The sequence below is a fragment of the Ostrea edulis genome, chromosome 2 (assembly GCF_947568905.1).
Source record: "Ostrea edulis chromosome 2, xbOstEdul1.1, whole genome shotgun sequence".
Lineage (NCBI taxonomy): Eukaryota > Metazoa > Mollusca > Bivalvia > Ostreida > Ostreidae > Ostrea > Ostrea edulis.
The window spans coordinates 108,945,310-108,968,442 of record NC_079165.1 but is presented as its reverse complement, the minus strand read 5'-3'; the positions used below and the strand labels follow the sequence as shown (position 1 = coordinate 108,968,442).

Genomic DNA, 23,133 nt, shown 5'->3' with positions numbered 1-23,133 from the left:
GTATATTCAATATCTTGTGATGTATATTCAATATCTTGTGATGTATGTTCGATAATCTTGTGACGTATGTTCAATATCGTGTGATGTATATTCATAATATTGTGATGTATATTCAATATATTGTGATGTATGTTCAATATCTTGTGATGTATATTCAATATCTTGTGATGTATGTTCGATAATCTTGTGATGTATATTCAATATCTTGTGATGTATGTTCAATATCTTGTGATGTATATTCAATATATTGTGATGTATGTTCAATATCTTGTGATGTATATTCAATATATTGTGTTGTATGTTCGATAATCTTGTGATGTATATTCAATATCTTGTGGTGTATATTCAGTATATTGTGATGTATATTCAATATATGTTCTATATTTTGTGATGTATGTTCGATAATCTTGTGATGTATGTTCAATATCTTGTGATGTATATTCAATATCTTGTGATGTATGTTCAATATCTTGTGATGAATATTCAATATCTTGTGATGTATGTTCTATATCTTGTGATGTATATTCAATATCTTGTGGTGTATATTCAGTATCTTGTGATGTATATTCAATATATGTTCTATATCTTGTGATGCATGTTCGATAATCTTGTGATGTATGTTCAATATCTTTTGATGTATATTCAATATCTTGTGATGTATGTTCGATAATCTTGTGATGTATATTCGATATCTTGTAATGTATATTCAATAACTTGTGATGTACATTCAATATCTTGTGATGTATGTTCAATATCTTGTGATGTATATTCAATATCTTGTGATGTATGTTCGATAATCTTGTGATGTAAGTTCAATATCTTGTGATGTATATTCAATATCTTGTGATGTATATTCAATATCTTGTGATGTATATTCAATATCTTGTGATATATTCAATATCTTGTGATATATGTTCAAAATCTTGTGATGTATATTCATTATCTTGTGATGTATATGCAGAATTTCATCACAAAGAATTCATAGATTTACAAGATATAAGGCTCACAGCGAGTGTAACCGGTCGACAAGGGATGCTTACTCCTCCTAGGCATCTGATCCCACCTCTGGTATATCCAGGGGTCCTTGTTTGAACAACTCTCTATTTTGTATTGCTTTTAGGATTGATGAGATTGATCACTGTCCGTTATCTTCACCTTTCATAATTAACACAATTGCCCTAAATCACATTACATGTAGAACAAACTAAAACGAAGAACGGGGCAGTTCCAAGGTGAAGATAACGAACAGTGATCAATCTCATAACTCCTATAAGCAATACAAAATAGATAGTTGGGCAAACTGAGATAATAAAAATTTGCAGACCAAAGTAATCGCTGTGATTAGTAGACTTGAACCAGTTCATGCATCTATATTATAACCCGGGAATATCTAACAAAATAAATAATGGCAAAGAAAACCGCATTCATTTTGAACCTGGTGATTACACATTCTGGTAAATTTGTATTTATCACACACAATCAAGTCGTGGGTATTTGATACAAATGAATGTACATGTATATTTTTTCTTCGTTATAATCCGCATAGGAACACCAACTTTAGATTTGGGGACAGGGAACACAGTAGTACCAGATAATGGTAGGCAGATTTTAGGAACTGCAACTACCTGCTTCAGCTCCACCCCTACATTTATATGGGAATTAGTGGTAAGTTTATGAATAAAAAGGACAAAGTAAAGTAGAGATGACATGTCTTTTCTTAATTTGTCTCATTATTCCGGATTTTCGTAATTCTTGCTTGTACGAGTTATCGTTCGTGCGGGAATGTACAATGTATCTATTCACAGTTTGGTTGGTCTATGCAGGTTGAAATACTATGTATGGCAACAATTAGCCGGTTAACTAACCGATTACTCGGTTGAAAAAAAACGTTAAGCAGTTGAATATAATTTATAACCGATTAGCCGGGTTATTTGTAGTAAAGAAATACTGCCATGCCTGGGGACTGAAATATTTAAAAATGTCTAGGTGATGTTTAAATATTAACTTTTTTAATGACTGATTCGATTTGGAAATCTTCAAAGTAAAATTTCATGCAATACCAATAATTATATTCCATTTTGTAGGTAAAACCTTTTTGAAAGTTCCCAGTCAGGCTCTATAATGCCTGCGTAAAATAAAGAACTACCAATCACTACTAATATTACACTGATAATATTGTTGATAACAATTCCACACTGCCAGTATAATTTCCACATGAATCTTATGATCAGTTCAATGATTCGTCCAATTTTAATGCATGGTAAATGAGGACAATTAACATAAATTTACATTTCTGGTCAGAGATAAATGTTATACAAAGTTAGGTGAAACTAAGAACGGGGGGGGGGGGGGGGGGGGTGTACACCTAAATATCATGGAAGTCAGACTAAATCATATTTCTGAGTGACCTCCCAACCACGTTTCACGCATAGTAATACCTTGTACTTAAGGTGCCGTCCGAACGGATTTTCGCCACCACAGCCATTCTTGTCTACAAACCTCGAAGACGACAGATCTTCTCTATGAATTATCCAGCATCTTAACCCTCGTCATTTTGCCTGTCGTATATGTTTTGCACACGGCATGCTTAGTTAAAATGTCAAATTATACTAGTCGTAAAAATTACACGTATTGAAGTTGATGTTCAGTGTTGCAGATGATGTTTCATCTATAGCTTGTGAAGTATATTTTAAAAGATGTCCGATAGCTATAACCCCTTTCTAGAATGTCTAGACCGATTATGAACAGTCACTCGCCCTCTAAAACTATCTCAATCATCAGCCTGAAATAATTTACTACATCTATATAGGCCTACCTCTACGTCTGATAAAAGTCCTACCTCTGTTACGTTACCTGTGATATTTTCAAATATTCGGAATTGATCGGTGATGTGTCAGTTGTTTACAATAAATATCCAGACATGACGCAAATTGTGCAATCGTAACATCTCGGCCATTTCGGTAACCGATAAATAACGTAGTGTCTGTACATATAACAAGAGAAGATTGGGGTCAAACTCCCCGTCGAGGCCTCATCTACGTATAGTGAGAAAATGTTTGAGATTGGGGTTTGATTCACTCGACATGATCATTGTTTGTGATCAATTTGTTCGGGTAAATGTCAGCGGTCATCAATAATAATGGCTGGTCAATGTCATGCACGTGCAGCGATAGGCCCTTGTAAACATTGCATTTTGCAGTCAACTTCTTCCACCCCACCCCCACTCCGTTTTTTAACTGAAGATGCAACGACGTGCCTGGATAATAAGCCATCGTTTGCACATTGAATGCAGTTTTTGATTTATTATAAGTTATTCTTTCTGAGAAAATGTGTTACTTACCCCCCCCCCCCCCCCCCCCGTCCGAAATACCACAAGGATGTTAATGGCCATATGGGTCCAGTAGCCGGTCTAGAAAGGTATTGATTCACCAACATTTGACATGTTTGAACGATAATTACGATTTAAAATTTACAATTTGACTGTAAATTGGTGTGGGGATCTTCATAGCATGGATATTAAAGCAAAGAAAGTTCGGGTATAGGCCTATTCCGTATGTAGCCTATTGTTGTTAGCCCATCTGTCCATTCCGAGACGGTCGTTAAAACTGTCAGCATTTATAATTCTAACATTAATGAAAGCACATTTTACAACTACTTGAAGAATTACTATATTGGTAATGTTAACATGCAACTAAAACAAGAAAACTCACTGAATTTTCTAATCGTGGAAAATTACTATTTTATAGAAAAATTAGAAAGAACTAGGAATTGCAAGACTATTCGAAATTTCAAAAAGAAAAGTAAATAAAAAATATAAAAATGTGAAAGTATCACACTTTAGATTAACCAAGCTAACACTATGTCCAACCTCTAGAAATTGAAACTGGAAGATATTCTAAATCATGTATTTTACAAAAATGTCGTTTTTTTCACTTTTGTATAACTACTGTTCATTATGAATTACATTTTTTATAAGACTGCTTCATGTAGAAGGATATAAGAAAGAAATATTACCCTTTAAACGCTTACAATTCCATTCAAAGGATAATATATCAAAGGAAAACCATTGAAATGCACTATGCAACCCTGTCAATACGGTTCATGCTAGAAGGTTATGTAAATTTTTACATGATTGTTTTCAGTTGCGCAACAAAGTAAAGCGCTAAGCCCGTTTTGGGCCCGAACTCTGTGATACCATAAATATGAAAGGTGAAGATAACGAACAGTGATCAATCTCAGAACTCCTATAAGCAATACAAAATTGATAGTTGGGCGAAAATGGACCTCTGGACACACCAGAGGTGGGATCAAGTGCCTAAGAGGAATAAGCGTCACCTATATACAGATCACATCCGGTGTGAGCCCTATATCTTATTGATATTGGCCACATTATGTAATTCTTTTCGTTTGTCCTGAAAAAGGAATGGGTCGTCCCGAAAATTTGACAATGTGGTTGTTCGTGTCGGTGGTCATTTTAGTGCTTTATATATGCGATATGGAAAAGCGGATAGGGGGAGAGGGGTCAACAAGATGATCTAGAAACTGTACTATACCATATCCCATGATTCGGTAAAAATAAATATATGTATCACACAGTGCTAATTAATCTTTTATTTAACTTCTACATGAAAAAAGAAGTGGCTTATAAATTGGCAGTCTGTTGAAAGACTACAATCCAGTGGACCCCCCCCCCTTCTAGATCCACCAATGAGACGGAGAGTATATTTAAAGGCAAACACTTGCGTGCGGGTAGTACCGTCTTGTGACAACATCTAGTTTTCATTTATACTAGTTTACTAGTATCAAGCTTTTTTAAATTTGTATTGTTAAAAGACATGATTATATCTATTTCATGCAACGATTGCTTTTTCTTGCTTATACTGTGTTGACACCAACAGACAAATCAAGGTTAATTGAATAAATTTTAAGTGTAAAAAGGGCATGTTTAGAATATTGTAGCTCAATAACAAGCGTTGCGACATCATTTTATTTCTTTTTAATTTCTTAATTTTTCCCTCAATGTACAAATCAAATAAACACTTCTTTAAAAAAAATGACATTACTCAAAATTTTAGGTGCGAACCTCTTAAAGACAGAAATTTCAATATATCATAACTCATATGTACATATATCCAGATATATAAACAATTCTAAATCGACGTTATGTCTCTTCTTTAATTCACACTAAAAATCTGAGAACAGATTATAAATCAACCAAGACAGAAAATGCTTGAAAAATATCTATCCTCAATAACATTTCCATGACATTTAGCAGTTTGACCTCGAACATTGACCCATAAAATGTATTTTTTTCAAAAGGGGGCATGGATATTGTATAATATTGGTATTAATGTAGGAATTATCAACCCTGGATAAGGACTCTTGTTAAAAATAGATTTATACTATAACCGTACCTAAAGTAAGTAAATTGGGTGCTCTTTAAATTGTCGTTAGTTTGTACTATTTTTTTTAAAATCGTTTACACGATTTACTAAACTGTACAAACGACTTTTCTAAATCATACAAACGGTTTTTCGAATCGTACAAACGACTTTTTAAATCGTACAAACTACTTTTTAAATCGTACAAATGATTTTCTAAATCGCACAAACGACTTTCTAAATCGTACAAATGAGTTTTTAAATCGTACAAACGACTTTGAGAATCGTACAAACGACTTTTTAAATCGTACAAACTACTTTCTAAATCGTACAAATGACTTTCTAAATCGTACAAACGACTTTCTAAATCGTACAAATGAGTTTCTAAATCGTACAAACGACTTTCTAAATCGTTCAAATGACTTTAAATCGTACTAACGACTTTGAGAATCGTACAAACGACTTTTTAAATCGTACAAACTACTTTCTAAATCGTACAAATGACTTTCTAAATCGTACAAACGACTTTCTAAATCGTACAAATGAGTTTCTAAATCGTACAAACGACTTTCTAAATCGTTCAAATGACTTTTTAAATCGTACTAACGACTTTGAGAATCGTACAGACGACTTTTTAAATCGTACAAAATACTTTCTAAATCGTACAAATGACTTTCTAAATCATACAATGACTTTCTAAATCGTACAAACGACTTTTTAAATCTTACAAACGACTTTTTAAATCTTACAACCGACTTTCTAAATCGTACAAACGACTTTCTAAATCGTATAAACGACTTTCTTAATCGTACAAACGACTTTCTAAATCGTACAAATTACTTTCTAAATCGTACAAACGACTATCTAAATCGTACAAACGACTTTCTAATTCGTACAAACGATTTTCTAAATCGTACAAACGATTTAGTAAATCGTATAAACGATTTATTTCGATTTTTCTGCTTGGTTAAAATAGCACGAACACGTCGTCGTATGTTTATACTGCTGCTGAATATTAGACTTAATTTTCATTTTGATTATTTTAATTTCTCCGGATTTATTTGAATGTTTCAATATCCGGTTTAGCTTGGATTTTACATTTTTCGCGGGTGCATGAGCTTCAGTACAATTTACCAGGCATTTTAGATTACTAGTCACCTGTGCTGAAAGCCCTACATTTTTTTCTATGAAAGAAACTTCTAAGATGGTAAATTAAACCTGATATTTTATAGGAAAATTATTCTGCAAGAGAATTTATGCACATATTGTTGTTAACTGAATGTTTACAGCGTGTTTACTTGCGAAAGTGCATTTTTGGTAACATTTTTAGAGTGCACGTTTGTTATGAAATTCATAGCTCTATCGTAACGATTGCAAAGTATATGACAATATGGTTCATATTAACTTTCATAGTATTGAAGGACATATAATTATGCTGTGAAACTTTATGTGTGAATTTTTTGTGCACTCTGCAATTTTCATGTATTGATAGGAATGTTTTTCTCTAGCTATTTATTTGTAATATTTTGTAGTTTCTAGGAACATAAATTTTTCACTCTCTAATCTGATGAAACTGTTTTTTGTACATTATGTACTGATTTTCAAGAGTACAAGTGTAGATTGTTTACGTTAAACAATGTTACTTACCGAAATTGATAGAGTATTTGTTTACTAGGATAACATTTATCAAATGTTAGGTAATTTGTTTTTGCTATGAAATACTTGACTTATTTTTGATTTTGTATATTTGCAGTAAATCACACACCACCACCACACGCACGCATACACATGTATGCTGCATGTTTAGATCATGCTTGCTAGAATTAAATAAAGTGTGTGCATTTACAATGGAGTTGACTTTGAACGGGGGGTATCAGTACACAAAGTGAACCATGCACTTAAGGTCTCAGGTGGTTACAAATGTGTCTACTAAAACTTAATATATTTAAAACAAGTGGTTTTTTATATACCCAAAATACGCACAAGGCTCATCTGATGTTTTATTTTCCAGGGGTGTCAGCTACCTTATACTTCTGTATATCGACATTTCGGATTTTTTTCCGAAGATTTATATCAGTGATATGATAAGAATTCATATTAAAAAATTATAGTATTGAAAACCTGAATTGGATACTCTAGTTGCGAACAAATTATCAAAAATGTACGTTAGCTTTGTTAGATCAGTCGAATATGCCTCTGTAGTTCACGGCATGGTCGAAACTAAGTGCTGTAATATTAGTTCTTTTTGTAGCATCTTCTAATTTCGATATTAAAATAATTTCTTTCATTCCGAAACTGGTTTTAAACAAAATGATTTAGAAACAAAAATCACAAAAAACATGTGTCTGGTTGTTTAAGTAATACCATACCCCATTAATTTAAAAAAAAAACTAACAAAATCACAATGCAAGAAACTGATCTGACTATTGTACATATAATTGTTTGATTGCAATTTTCAGTAAGTGTATTTTATCAGATTCCATTCAGAAAAAAAGACACTTTCAGGCAAATATGGGAAGCAATTAAATTATCAAAAAATAAAGTGTTTCTCTTTCGATAAACCCATAATCAATTCAATGTAAAATAAGGCATACTTTTTACTTATTGTTTATATAGCTGGAATATTGTTTCTCCAAACTATGTGTCCCGTGAAGATCCGGGTTAGAATAGGTCCTCAGTACCCCTTGTTTGTGGTACGAGGCGACTAAATGGGGCGGTCCTTCGGATAAGACGGTAAAAATCGAGGCCCCGTGTCGAAGCAAGTGTGGTGCAATAAAGATCCACCCCCTGCTCAAAGTATGTAACGGCCGAACATAAGACTAGATTCTGGAGCCCTTTACCGGCAATGGTGACGTCTCCGAATGAGTGAAAAATTCTCGAGCGGTACGTTAACCTGTACACAATCACTCAATCCAAACTACAACTCAACTGTATGACAAACGGGATGATACTTACTCCTCCCAGACACCCGATCCCACCTCTGGTATGTCCAAGGGTTCGTGTTTTGCCAATGTTTTTTTGTATTGCTTATAGGAGTTATGAGATTGATCCCTGTTCGTTATTTTCACCTTTCATCCTATGGGGATCCAGATTAGAATAGGTCCTCAGTACCCCTTGCTTGTCGTAAAAGACGACTATATGGAGCGGTCATTCGGATGAGACCGATGAAACAGATCCAAAGGCCGTTTATGCCGAGCATAGATCTAAAACCGGCATCAGTGACTACTCCATGTGGGACATTAAACAATATAGAATCAATCAATCAATACAAACTATGTACATACATGTGGGAAGCAAAACACTACTTTCATTTTGTTTGCAAACAGTATTTAGACACAAGGATTGTCCTCTTTGATTTTTAAAAACAATGAATTAAACATCAATTGACAGGTATTTTCTATTAGCTGATAAGCCATCATGACATATGAACAGCTGTATTTTCCCCCAGATTTTGTACATTTTGTACATTTACAATTTTTCGATGAATTAAAAAAAATAACAGGGGTCTATATTATGTCATGAAGTTGGGGTAGGGGTGGTGGTTGTACTTTTGGAGTAATCACATAAAAAGGAGGAGCGCCCTTTGAAGTCCGCTATTCGTAACTGTGGTAAATGTTTTTCATAATCCAAAAAGTTATTCTATATTCGGTGTTTTCTTCCATTACTGCATAAGCTGAACATATACCGTAGTTTCGTATTGCTTATAGGAGTTATAATGATTGATCACTGCTCGCTATCTTCACCTTCCATTCATCCACTTCATCGACGTACGGGGAAAACAGAAAACACCTTCCTTACCTGTGACATATATTTCCAGTTTTGGACAAAATATATATTAGTTTGGTCGAATTCTTAATCTGTAAACAATATATTCTTCATATTTCTTAACTTGCAGCGCATATTTCATACCGCCCCCCTTATTCTTTCAAAACAAAATATCATTAAACCGACGGACACCACATAGGCATTTTGAATACTTGGATTTCTGGTTCTTTCATATATCAAGGACGAGAAAAGTCTATCTGTCCCCTTTACTGACAAACCGAGTAAACACAACAGTAGAATACATGTATAATTATGTGGGCGAATTTACCCCATTCACAGTCGAAGTTACCTTTTGAGAACGCTACCAAAACGTTGTGTGTCCTTTATTCTTCTTCTGTAAATATATTCAACAATGAAAAATTATGACATGATGAGGGCATCGGCATAAGTAAGAACCAGTTTTACTCTGTCATTTATGGCATTATTCATTTCAATTTCACACAATAAACATAATCGGTAGAAGTTGGACCACCCTATCCTATATTGTCTTTTTCCGTTCATTCCAGTCAGAAGATGGACGTTCTTCCCTCTCACAGCTCCAAGGAGGACCAGTCGCTGCAGTAGGTGGTGGAAGTTGTGGCGGTGGTAGTAGTTTGTACGCTGGATCTGTTACTGTTTCTTATAGTAAGGCCGAGTTTGTAGCAGTGTTTGGACAGACAGTGCGGGTACGTCTCACGATCAACAACAATACCGGGATTTCTACCACCTCTACTGGGACTCTGTCATTTATAGGTATTCATTTTTAAGACCACACTATCTTACTTACCTATCAATTAAATGATGATGATAAGTACATGTGCATGCATTACTAATTATAATCAATGTAGTATTCTGTACTCCCTTCACATAATTTTAATTTTTAAGTGCTGGACGCATGCACCAGCGATTGTTAGAAGGGTTGTCAAAGTCTTCGAATCAACGACACATATCGGCACATTTGCATTCAGAACATATAAAGTAAGGAATAATAACTCTAGGTAGAGATTGACAATGTCCTCTGCACTAATTTTTGCTTCTTTGAAAATATCGACGCAGTATCATATGTTTCTTTCAAGTACTTTTAACTATTTTTGTGATACTATAACGAGCAAATATTTTGTGAAACGTTTTGGAACACGTGACGCAGGATATAAAAACCGAGTGGATTGGTTTGGGAGTTTGTAAACAATCATAGGGTGTTGCTAAAAGGGGAATGGAAAATGGAACGGATCGTAAAATACTGTGTGCATAGTTGATATTATGAGATGATTAACATTTTATAAAATCAAAACCTTTATGGGACGTCATCCTCATATTCCTCCATTTAATATTTTACAGTACCCGCAACGTTATTCTTGACATTCCTATCATGCTCTATCGTGCGTGTATCCTATCGTATCGTGCGTGTATCCTATCGTATCGTGCGTGTATCCTATCCTATCGTGTATCAGGTTTTCCGTTTTCTATCGTGTTTTGCGTTTATCAGGTCTATCGTGTATCGTGTTTTGCGTGTATCAGGTTTTCCGTTTATCGTGAAAATCGTTTATCGTGTAGCTTCGGAAACTATCGGGATCGTATATAAAATCTAATGAAAAAGTACGATACTTTCCGAAACCTTTATTCGTTTTGTTAAAGAAGCTATTTTTAGGAATCGAGGAAAGACGGTATATTTAAAGGAGAACATAAAGTTGTCGATTTTAAGGCAGAAGAAGAGCTATTTGTCTGTCCAGAGAGATAGTGAAAATGTATCACAATTTAATTCTAAGTAGTCTGGAAAGTAGGACAATAAACCGAGCACAGTAAATCTGAAAGATCCTTCTGAAGTTCATAAACATTTGTTTGTCTAGAAACAGTTATTTGTAATTAACACTAACAGAAAAATAGGGAGTTCCGATTTGAAAGGAAAAATCAGTAAATTACATTGTTTATCACATACATGTATATTTTAATAATGGTTCTTTTTCTTCCGATTTTTTTTTCCACGTGTATGCTACTTACATAGCAACTGCTGAACTTGTCCGCGTCGTTATATCTGATTTTTTGTATCACCCGTGTTTTGACAGCTAACATTCTCAGGGACATTGTATTTCACACATTTAGAAGATTAAGTTTTAAAAGGGTGCAAGGGTGTTGCATCCCCCAAAATTCTGCTCAACTGGGCACGATTCCGCTGTCATCGTTGTTTTTTTTATATATATACCTTGTACATGTACACATGTACCAATACTCGTACGTGTAGATACTGGAAATTTATGTTGGTTTTGATGATTATTTGAATCTTTTTACATACTAAGCGTTTCAAAATTGCGAATTTAAAACAAGCCGAGTTTTGTTTATGTTTTTTAAACAGTATATTTATGTTTTGTTAACAAAATATCAATTCAAATAAATATGTTCCAATTACTTATGACTATCAATTATCAATCATAGTGTAAAAATATCTAACAGGTGTAGTGCGGTTGATTTTTTTTAAAGCGGTCGTTATGAAAATAACTTGAGATGTTGAATGAGCCGTGATCTTAGAGCTTGATGCAAAATAACCCCCTCCTCGCTACACGCACAATATTACTTGGTTTTATTTCATACTCAAGGTAATATACATTAGCATAAGAGAGCTACTGAAGCATGATATCACTACATTATATTACATTTAGTTAATTCCCTGTATAATCTATATATTAAACATTAGGTGACAATATAAGTTTTAGAATCATTGGCTGATAAAATTCATATAGATATCAAATAATGAATTCAGTGCCGTATATATATATATATATTTTTTAAATTTTAGTTGTGATGGCATTAAAAAAACAAAAAAACGTACGACCATGGATTAAAGAAATTATATGGTACAAAACCGATCAATGTTTTAAACAAATGTTACCGCGACGGGGACAGGTAGCTGATAGTCATCCCGCGATGAGAACGCGGTTTTCCTGAGTTACCTATAGATTACCGCGTTAGATTTTTTCCCATCGCGAGAACGCGGGAAACAAGAAATCCGCTTTGTCCGTAATGTAAGTATATAATGAACATTGAAATCCTTCAATATTATTATCAACATAATGTAAACATAATGTAATTATGTTGTAGGTATCAAAATTTCGTTCCGTCTAAACCGTTTCTAAATTTACAACATTTCTATCAGGTTTTCCGTTTATCGTGAAGATCGTTTATCGTGTTTTGCGTTTATCAGGTCTATCGTGAAGATCGTTTATCAGGTTTTGCGTTTATCAGGTTTATCGTGTATCCTATCGTATCGTGCGTGTATCCTATCGTATCGTGCGTGTATCCTATCCTATCGTGCGTGTATCGTGTTCTATCGTTTATCATGTCAAGAATAACGTTGCGGGTACTGTACGTAAGTTATATATTATTATGCTTATGCATGTACGTATTCTAAAATCGTAATACCTTACTATTTAAGCAAGCGCATGTGGATACCACTCCTTTCTCCGGGTTTGCCGTTTCCTTACCCCCCCCCCCCCCCGCGCCGATTGTGACAGTATATAATTTCACAAATAGAAAAAAGAAATGAAAATCAATAAATGACCTCAATTCCTCTGAATGTGAATCAACGAAAAAACCAATGTCAAAACATAGGTAACCACTTCCAAAAACATCGATGGTAATATTCTATCTTAATGATTAAGCTAGTAGTCGCACCAATAATGCAATAACTGCATATACTGATGCAGTCAGTGACGGATTTAAGGCCCCCATCCGCCTCTAATTTTTTTCAAATTTATGGTATATCGGGGTATCTTGTATAGAAAAATGTACTAAACGATAAAAGAAGCAATACTTTCTTCCACTTCCGGAGAAATAAATGACAAAATATTTTGATTTCTTGAATTACTTTATTAGAAGAACTTAAGTTTTTCGAGAAAACCTTAAAATTTGCGTCATTTTATTAATTTCACCTTATAAAAATGATAAAAAGATAGTAAAAATGACTAAATAGGAAACATATTTCAATCCCTATAAAATCTGTAAAATCCAGGAGCTTCCAAGGGCTTCGACTAATGGGCACCCACCATGGCTTAGCCCTGGACCCACTGAGGGCCTCAAAGCGACTCATATCCCCTCCCCCGTAACCGTAATTCCTGAATCCACCCCTGTCAGTGTCAGAAAAGTCCCATTCAAATCCACAAACGTTCATGAGACGCCTCAGATAACCAATTGCTCAAATGAGCGGATCACCACCCCATCCGATACGCAACAACACCAGTCATACAAACAGTCCCATGGTGCTCACACCTCGTCAACGCCTTCTCTTTCTCTCCGATGAAACAAAACCTCCTTCCGACAGACAATCGGTTCCACAGAACGATGGATTATTTGAAGGCGTTACCTACCAACGGAACGTACGCTTTTATATATCTGGAATAGGCTGGCGGTCTACACAGCTCGGTATGACCAACTTCCTTAAACGGGAAAGTGTTCTATGTAAGGTGAAGATAACGAAAAGTGATCAATCGCATAACTCCTATAAGTAATACATCAGAAAAAGGTGGCAAAACACGAACCCTTGGATATACCAGAGGTGGGATCAGGTGCCTAGGTGGAGTAAGCATCCCCTTTTGACCAGTCAGAGCCACCGTGAACCCTATATCCTGATCAGGTAAACGGAGTAATCCGCAGTCAAAATAAGTGTGTCAAAAACGACTTAACAATCGGAATGAAATACGTCAGACATCATTTGACCCAATGATAGGTTGTATTGACGAACTAGATCGTTATAACGACCATAGAATTTGCGAAATGCTTACTTCAATCGAGACTGTTGAAACCCCTGTACCATCATCTTGTTTGTCAGTAGCTTACCTCGATCTAAAAACTGACTATACGCAGAACAAGATGTTGCATATCGAATCAGTTGATATATATACACCATATGCAGGTGATAATGGAACATTAGTACATAAATATGGGAAGTTGACGATGGAGAAGTTGAAATCATCCCGTTTGTCATACAGTTGAGTTGTCAGTTTGCCGTTAATGTCTACTTTCAATAAAATATCTAAGTATGAATCAGAAGTGGACGACTTTGTGGTGTCCTTTATTTCGAGCTCACAGAGATATATCAGATGGACATATGAATGAAACTTATTATTGTTAATAGAGAAAACGGCATCGATATATCTAAATGTCGAATTGAAGGCCACAGCGAGAGATTTTTTCTTTTCACGTAGAAGTTTGTGAATAAATTCTGCTTCATATGAATATAGAAACAGGTCAGCTAACAAAGGAACACAATTCGTTCCCATGGGATTGCAACAGATTGTTGGAAGACCTGATCACCAAAGACCACGAGGATATTTTCAATGAGGAACTCTAGATGTGACACTAAACTTATGGTGATCTTGTGCGATGCACATTCGGTAGAGTCGAATGGCTTCTGGCCAAGGGGCATTTTGTGCAGGCCCTGGCTACATGTAAGCAACAAACAATGGCAGGACAAAATCGCCGACGACGCAGACTACGCCAATGAAGACTGGGAGCCTCAGGACCATAATCACGAATAAACTATACAGTACGGCCAGCGCGGATTCCGTATTAGACCCCCCCCCCCCCGCGGTATGTTAATCCTTCCCGCGCTATCCCGCCGAGGGATTTCATCGCGGGGCAGAGTTACACCGCCGCGGTGTGAAGTACCGTTGTTTACCTGTTAGGGCTATCTACCCGTACAATAGTTATTTTATTCGTCGGCAGAAAATGATTAGGGCTTGATTATCGTCAGTTTTCTGGCATTACATACCGGCATATTAGATAAATCTTTCAATAAAAAAAAATCGGGAACGTTGATTTGTCCTTACTAAAACCAGATACACATGTACTTAGGATTTACGTGTATCATATTTAATACACCTCAACTTTTTTATTCCAAAAAAACAAAATCCGCTATTTAATTTTGTATTGATTACCAAGCGGTGTTGCTAGTCTAATGTTGTCTTAGCAGTTTCACGGGTAGAGCGTGCGCTGATCGAGGTCTGGGGCGTTGAAGCAGACAGGAAGTGTTATGTAACAAATATACACATGCCCGAAACCATTATCTAGACAATGAAACCTGTTAAGTTAGGACATCTTCACAATGTCTAGAAGAGAATACACGCATGTTATTGTAAAGGCAAAAATGTTCAGTGTTAGGTATAGCTATAGGGACTCGTAATTAAAATTTCAAAGCGGGCGAGATTAATTATCGTTTAAACTGTGTGTCTATCGCGCGTGTCTTCAATTAATCAATCGGGAGGGATGAGGAAAAGTGTGAGAAGTTTTGGTAAAATGTGATTTTACAAGTGATATTAAATTAGTAAATACTTGGTTTTATATAGAAGAACTTCTTATACAAATATTTCAATTACAAGGAATATGATATAAAACACCGGGTATTTTGGTAGCTTATGGGGTATTTCGGTGTTTTATGAGGGTATTTCGGTAAATCACGGGTATTTCGGGCAATTCTAGTTACCCAATAAATAACAAACATTTAGATGTAATACTACTGTCAGTTTCAAATTAACATAATGAAATAATAATGATATAATATATGCACATTTATATGACTTTTCTCTCTCTCTCTCTCTCTCTCTCTCTCTCTCTCTCTCTCTCTCTCTCTCTCTCTCAGATTTCCAAGGCCCCAATATCGTTATTAAAATTGGACAATTTGATATTTGGATCCGATTAAATATTCGATTTTGATTAGATTGATGCTGTATCTGTATTGAAAGCCAAGCGGCTGTGGATCATAAATGTTTGTGTCTAAGCTAATGTTTGTCTTAGCAGTTTCACGGGTAAAGCGTGCGCTGATCGACGTCTGGGGCGTTGAAGCAGACAGCAGATATACACATACCTATAACCGTTTTTCACAGTCCGTAATGTTAAATAGTATTCTCTCTTTATCTCCCTCTACGAGGACGTCCTCACATTGTCTAAAAGAGAATACACGCATATGTTATTGTACAAATATAGACCTATGAAAAGAATTAGATTTCTGAAAACTAATTTATGAAACCAATATGTGATTGATACTGACAGGGAGGGGGGCCTAATCAGTTTTCGTGAAGTTTCACGGGTAGAACGTTTATATACATGTATGCACATGCATACCTACCCGTTTATTGGATGTATGGTTCAATAAAGCTAACATGAACAGTTTTTGTAAAATGTGTTTATACAAGTGATGTATGCACATAGATGTGGTACTTCATATGTTTATAGTATTGGTGAACAGCGATCTGTTTTCAGTTTATGATCAGTATACATGTACCTCTCTATCTATCTATTTTTTTTTTTACGTTAACGGGAGATAACTCGCGTTTGTTGATGGTATTAAATATCTACAGGTGAGACCGCGGCGAGGACAGCGGGACCGCGGGGGAAGCGCGGGATTTGCAGGGTTACCTGAGATATACCGCGGTAGCTAAATCCCGCGGGGGGAGCGCGGAAAATACGGGATCCGCGCTGGCCGTACTGTATGTTCTATCTTTTGCTTATCTGTGTATTTTAACGCTATTTATACACATGCCAAATAATCTTAGTATTTTCCCTTGGAATGTCAGAGGCATTATGTCATCACAGAGGTATTGTGTCATCATTAATTTCTCTATCTAATATGCTTAATAATGTTAACTGCGATTTTGCTATTGCTTAAGCTTGTTCTGCCTATGGTCAGTTTTTATATCGAGGCAGGCTACATACAAACAAGTTGGTGGTGCAGGGGTTTCAATAGTCTCGTATAAAGTCAGCATTTCGCAAACTGTATAGTCGTTATAATGAACTAGTTTGCCTACACAGCCTATCATTGGGCCAAATGCAGTATGACTTGTTTCCTTTCGATTGTTAGGCCGTTCTTGAACTCCATTTACCTGATCAAGATATTGGGCTCATGGCAGGTGTGACCAGTCAACAGGGGATGCTTACTCCTCGTAGGCACCTGATCACACATATGGTATATTCAGGGGTCCGTGTTTGCCCAACTCTCTATTTTGTAATGCTTATAGGGATTATGAGATTGATCACATCGCTATCTTTCATGATAAATAGTCAGAAAACATATAAATGATAATTACTTTTGGAAGGTGGGTGGTGTCTTCCCAAGGACATTGTATCTGGGTTCTCTCTTCCACCAATAAAAACTGGGCTCCACCAGATAACTGGAAAATTGTTGAGTGTGGCGGAAAACAGGAAAACAATACAATAGTGATTTATTTATTACTAAAGATTGTGCAAAACAGATGCCCCTGACTCAGTATTTTCTAATTTCCATGCACTGTGACCTTGACCTTAGACCCCCCCCCCCCAATTGATAGGCATGTTTTCTTCTTTGTACGTATCCACATGTCCAATTTGTGTCAATAAAGTGCAAAATACCTGAGTTATTATCCAGGACCAGTTTTAGCAGTCATCTTCCATGCGGCCTTGAGAAAGATATATGCACTTCCTGGTATGATTTCTCATTCACTGTAGTTACCAATTAGATGTAGCTAAAAATCAGACATCGGGACTCAATATGTATCAATACTGTAAATTATTAACAATCGAACTGAAGATAATATTAGATTTAATACATCAACTTCAACTAGCTCCAGTTTTTGTCTAGCAAGGGGTTATCTTAATTACTAATTTAAAATACGTTGTTATTCAAAATTTATATGATGTGATTGTGCATGAATTGTTATTTATGAAACATATGCTGAAATTCTAATCAGAATTTTTAATGTGAATGTTCCATACCCTATAGATAAAATTTAACATTATTGAAGCTCTTTTACATTTACTTTTTGAAAGAATAATTAAAATTAATTTTCGATCAAATTATCAAATTTTCCAAAACTGATCAGAAACAAATTATAGATCTAGTAGCACAATAAAAACATAACTATACATGTATATAGTTAACAATGTTATATTCCCTTTTGTTTTGATTCAATTGTTAACGAACGGCGCATCATAATTCTTTAAATGGGAGAAAACATTTGCCCTTTGGATTATGTTTGCTGATAATGAATTTTATGAATGTTTACGTTGGGGAATTTTAAAAACAGTGATATAGATTACACATTTTATTCAAATCACCCTTCGATAATATTGCATTGAACTTTAAGTTTAAGAGCGAGATTCGCTCAAGGCGACCGACTAGATGGGAAGATCAGATTGGGTATAGATCTGCTTAGTTTTTACATTTCATTTTCATAAAAAATGTCTTGCATATTAAAAAACTTACAAATTCACTCCATACTATATCAGCAGCCTCTGGTTCGGGTGCTACTTCGCTAACATTATCCCATTCTCCCTTCTCATCCATTGTCTGACATTATGTACTGTACTGTGTCACCATGTGTAAGGTTGTGTCTGTCTGCTTTTCTGTAATGTTCTTTGTCGGCCACTACTTAGAATATCAGATGCAGCCTGCTATATAACTGCCCTTTTACTTCTAACGAATCGCCCGCATATCTTTCTGGACTTCCTTAGAATAGACTACATGTACATGTGACATCGTCCAGTGCACGTATCTTTGAGCTCGCGTTTGTTTCCAATCGTAACGTCATCATGAATATCGTAAAATGTGAGCGAAAGTAAATAATTGTCATATTTTAATTGTCATATTTTAATTCCATTTCTGTTCATTTATTTATAATAATAATTGACATATTTTAATTCTATTTTTGTTAGTTTATCTACAATAATAACAAACAAAAACACAAATTAATGTTCTACTTATGCATACAAAATAAAACACACGCATTCCATATTTACGACTTATAAAAGTATGGAGACCCAATCGCGATAAAATCAGCATGAAAGTACATCCTTGAACTTAAAAAACCTCGAAATCATTCACCACGTTAAATGTATCATTACAATGTAATATCGACTTTTTTGCAGTTTACTACAATTTGACTGGGTCTTCCCCAGCTGCTACACTGGGACAGCAGTTCACATGGACTTGTCATAGAAAGCCTAATCCAAACGATACTGTTCCTGGTGTTAAATTCTTCAGAAATGAGAAAGATGTTGGTGGAGCTGCAGAGATATCAGGATGTCAATTGGCAGCTACTAATACCAGATACAGTGTTGGTTGTATCTCAGAGACAGAGTACACTCTTACCATTCCAAGTCAAAATATGGCAGAGTACGAACAAAACTCGCTGTGGAGGTGTGGATACTATGATAGACTAACAGCTTACAGCAGTGTACAGAAACGTCTCATAATAGCAAGTAAGAAACGTTGAGTTTTAGTTTAGAGAGTTTTAAAGCTGTGTTGTCTTGAGTATATAACAGCCCCGATTTTATTTGAAAACATGACAAAATAGACGTTCGGCGGGGATTTAAAAAATAAAAGTAAAATTTACCTCTTTTATTTTTTTTCGGTATTTAAAAAAAATCGGGTTGGCCTTTCCCGTTAAACAGAAAATAGAAAAGCTCTTGCCTAAAAAATAATAAATCTAGAGTCAACTGAAAATTGTTTCAATCTTTCAGCACACAAGTCCGTCGTTAATTCCAATAATTCCTAAGTAATCCTAGTCCCCAGATATGTAGATCCTAAAAATGTGTTTATTCACCGATTCGTAAAGTGCTTGTTACCATGCAGAGCTTGACATCATGAAATTCATAGTGTATTTATAATAAAAATGAAATATCAGGAATATTCAGGAAAGACAGTTATGTAATCAATGTTACATCATCTTTCTACTGAAGTAATAAACATCAAAGTCCAGAAGAAGGTCACAGTTATATTACACATCACCTATTTGATGAATTCCACCAATTACGAATCTTAATTTCCAGAATATCTGGTTTTGACTTTGAATTTTGCATAGCGGTCAGTGTTTCGTCATTGTATTCTTCTTGTTTATATTGGTTGAATCATTATGATATCACCCAACTGGACACTGATTGTAAACACATGGGTCTTACAAAAATGTCCGTAAAAGTAGTACAAAGAGATGACAGTAATGTTTTAGGCCATTCATATGAAGAACCCTTTTAATCGAGTTTTGGTAGATTGGATAGGACTTTTGCCTAAGACTAGGTTTGAAAACCATTATTTACTTACTTTTATTGGCATTTTATAAAGCTTAAAACTTCAAAATTGCTTCGCAGAATTCATTTTCTGAAAAGCTTCTTAAGTCTTGGCCGGGGATACCCTGCTGGGGGAGGACCCCCAGATCCACCTTCCACTTTTTTTAGTATCCTACCGACCAAGTCTAAGGTGACTTTAGGTTTGCGCTTCCTGTCTGTTTGTCTGTCAGTCCAGCTTTCAGCACTTTTTTCTCTATTCTTGTAGATATTTATTTTACATTTGGTACATTGCTTTGCTATAACAAGTTACAGATTAAGCTCGAATTTCGTTTTGGTCCGTTAATTTTTGTCCCACACCGCAACGCGGAAGGGGACATAGAAATACTGGCGTCCGTGTGGCCGTGCATCCGTCCGTCCCACTTCACTTTGTGGACGCAACTCCTCAGAAACCGTTCAACGGATTTTGTTCATATTTTGAAGGATTGTTAGTCACCATGTGTAGTTGATCATATTGCGCTGCCATTTTGATTCGACAATTTTTACAGGAGTCATGGGACTTTGTTGAATTTGTTCGTGCTACACTATATAGGAACACTTTATGGACGCAATTCCTCCAAAACCGCTCACTGGATTTCATTCAAATTTTGTAGGATTGTTAGTCACCATATGTAGTTGATCATATTGCGCCGTCATTTTGATTCGACAAAATTTGGTACAGGAGTTGTGGGGCTTTTGTGCTTCAACTTTTTTTGCAGCGGTGGGGGACATGGCTACGTGTAGCAATCTTGTTCACTTAGTTATGGCCCTTGGACTTAGAAAAATAGCATGAATTATCAGTTTTCTAGACTTTTGTTGTTGTGCTTGCAGATATTCATTTAATATTTGGTACATTGCTTTGACATAACAAGTTACAGATCAGGTTTGAATTTGGTCCCGGTCGGTTGATTTTTCACATAGATATGGCCCTTGGACTTAGAAAAATAGCAGGAATTATCAGATTTCCTAACCTTTTTTTGGTTTTGCTTGCAGATATTCATTTGATATTTGGTACATTGCTTTGCCATAACAAGTTACAGATCAACTTTGAATTTTGTCTTGGTCCGTTGAATTTTGTCCCCCACCGCAACACAGAAGGGGACATAGAAATACCGGTGTCCGTCCGTAAGTCTGCATGTGCATCCGTCCCACTTCACTTTGTGGATGCAACTCCTCAGAAACCGCTCAACGGATTTTGTTCATATTAAGTAGGATTGTTAGTCGTCATGTGTAGTTGATCATAAGATAAGATAAATCCTTAATAACAAGGAACGAAGCAAGGATTTAAAGACAATTGATACGGAAGATTCTGAAATACGAACTTCAAATTCCTCAAACTGTCAAATAAATGGGTAATAAAACCTACTAAATGTCTGAGAAGTATGCATGCCAGATTACATGCTTGCATCACTAAGTGCAAGATTTATATAAATTGTTGACATAATCTGCCCCACTATCAGTTAAGAAATAGAATATCATTTTTGAGTGTTTTGGGGATATGATGAAGTTTGTCACATGATCAAATTCTATAACAACTAGTCATCAAATACTGAGCTTTGGTACAAAAATGAAAATTGTATCCCAAATTTAAGATTGCCATATGTTCCATTAAGAGATACAAGGACCTTTCGTCATTAATCATTTTATACATTCACTTTACATTTTCAATAGTTGATGTCAGCAGTGTGACTCTGGATCCCCCTGACAACCCTCTTACGCTGACAGAGGGATCACAGCGTGAAGTCCGGTGTACTGTCAACTCCAACGCCTTCCCTACACCAACGTATGCTTGGTTTATTGACACGAGAGATATAACCAGCACAGCGGGATCTGATACTTCTGTCAGCATCACAGGAAGTAAGATAGACAATGGAAAGGCACTCCGATGTCAGGCAACCAATAATAACAGACCAAAGAACGGCAGTACTGTCCTCAATATTACATGTAAGTATTGTGAATACTGTGAATTATTGTATCAATATGAAGACTACAAATGTCTTTAAATTCTGTTATTTACATTTTAGATCATAACTAATTGAAGAACCTTATGTGATGACAGTTTGTCTATTGTCTGGAATTAAATCAATGCTCTATATACATGATATACAGTACACGGCACGAGTTTTATACACCCCACCGTGGAAAGACCACGGTGGAAAATCCACGGAGATACACCGTGTCCTCCGTGTTCCACGGTGTGTGTTATTTGCGAATACACACAGCTGCTAAGAGCTTTGTTCTGGCCACGGGCGCCTTGCGGGAGATGTGAAAATGTGCCGCTGGCCAAATAATCAAGATAAGGGTGGAATTTTAAGAAAAGAAAAAAATGTCAATATTTTCCCCCCTGATACTTATATTGTTTTTCAGCATTTTGAGCCAATTCCAACGATACCAAACACTATATATTATGTTTTAAGAAAACCTGGTTTTGAATTTTTTTCTTTTAGTCTTCTTTCTTCATTGAAATATTCTTAAATTCTGTGTTTAAATAATGCGTACTTGCAGGCAATTCCTGTTTTGAATGCGAATTAGTATATTCAGTAAATGAAAAACATACATGTACAACATGTGATAGGAATATTTAATAATTACCGATGTGCTCTCTCTCTCTCTATCTCTCTCTCTCTCTCCTCTGACAAATTAAATATAATTACTTCCATCATATTGTGTTAATATGCATCTTGACAAATATAACTTGATCCAATATAGAAATTAGAGCATTGTTGATGATTAACAAATTGGAATTAATTTATTACATAATTGATAGAAGCAAAAATACAAACCATCGAATGATTTATTTTTAAAATCCCGAGTTAATTACATTTGACCGAGACTTATGTTCAATGTACTTTGATAGAGGTTTTCATAAAAAAAATGTTCATCGGGA

The 23,133-nt window shown here is 35.5% G+C and overlaps 1 protein-coding gene across 1 annotated transcript in view; it reads left to right on the top strand.

Moving 5' to 3' along the window:
- Positions 1–1,413: 1,413 nt before the first annotated feature.
- LOC130052059 (uncharacterized) overlaps positions 1,414–23,133 on the top strand; it is a 40,314-nt gene continuing 18,594 nt past the window's right edge. Inside the window, exons 1-4 of the mRNA XM_056156022.1 lie at positions 1,414–1,665; positions 9,713–9,938; positions 19,074–19,406; positions 21,918–22,190. Coding sequence (XP_056011997.1) covers positions 1,504–1,665; positions 9,713–9,938; positions 19,074–19,406; positions 21,918–22,190 — 994 coding nt within the window. The 5' untranslated portion in view covers positions 1,414–1,503. The remainder of the gene's footprint in view (positions 1,666–9,712; positions 9,939–19,073; positions 19,407–21,917; positions 22,191–23,133) is intronic.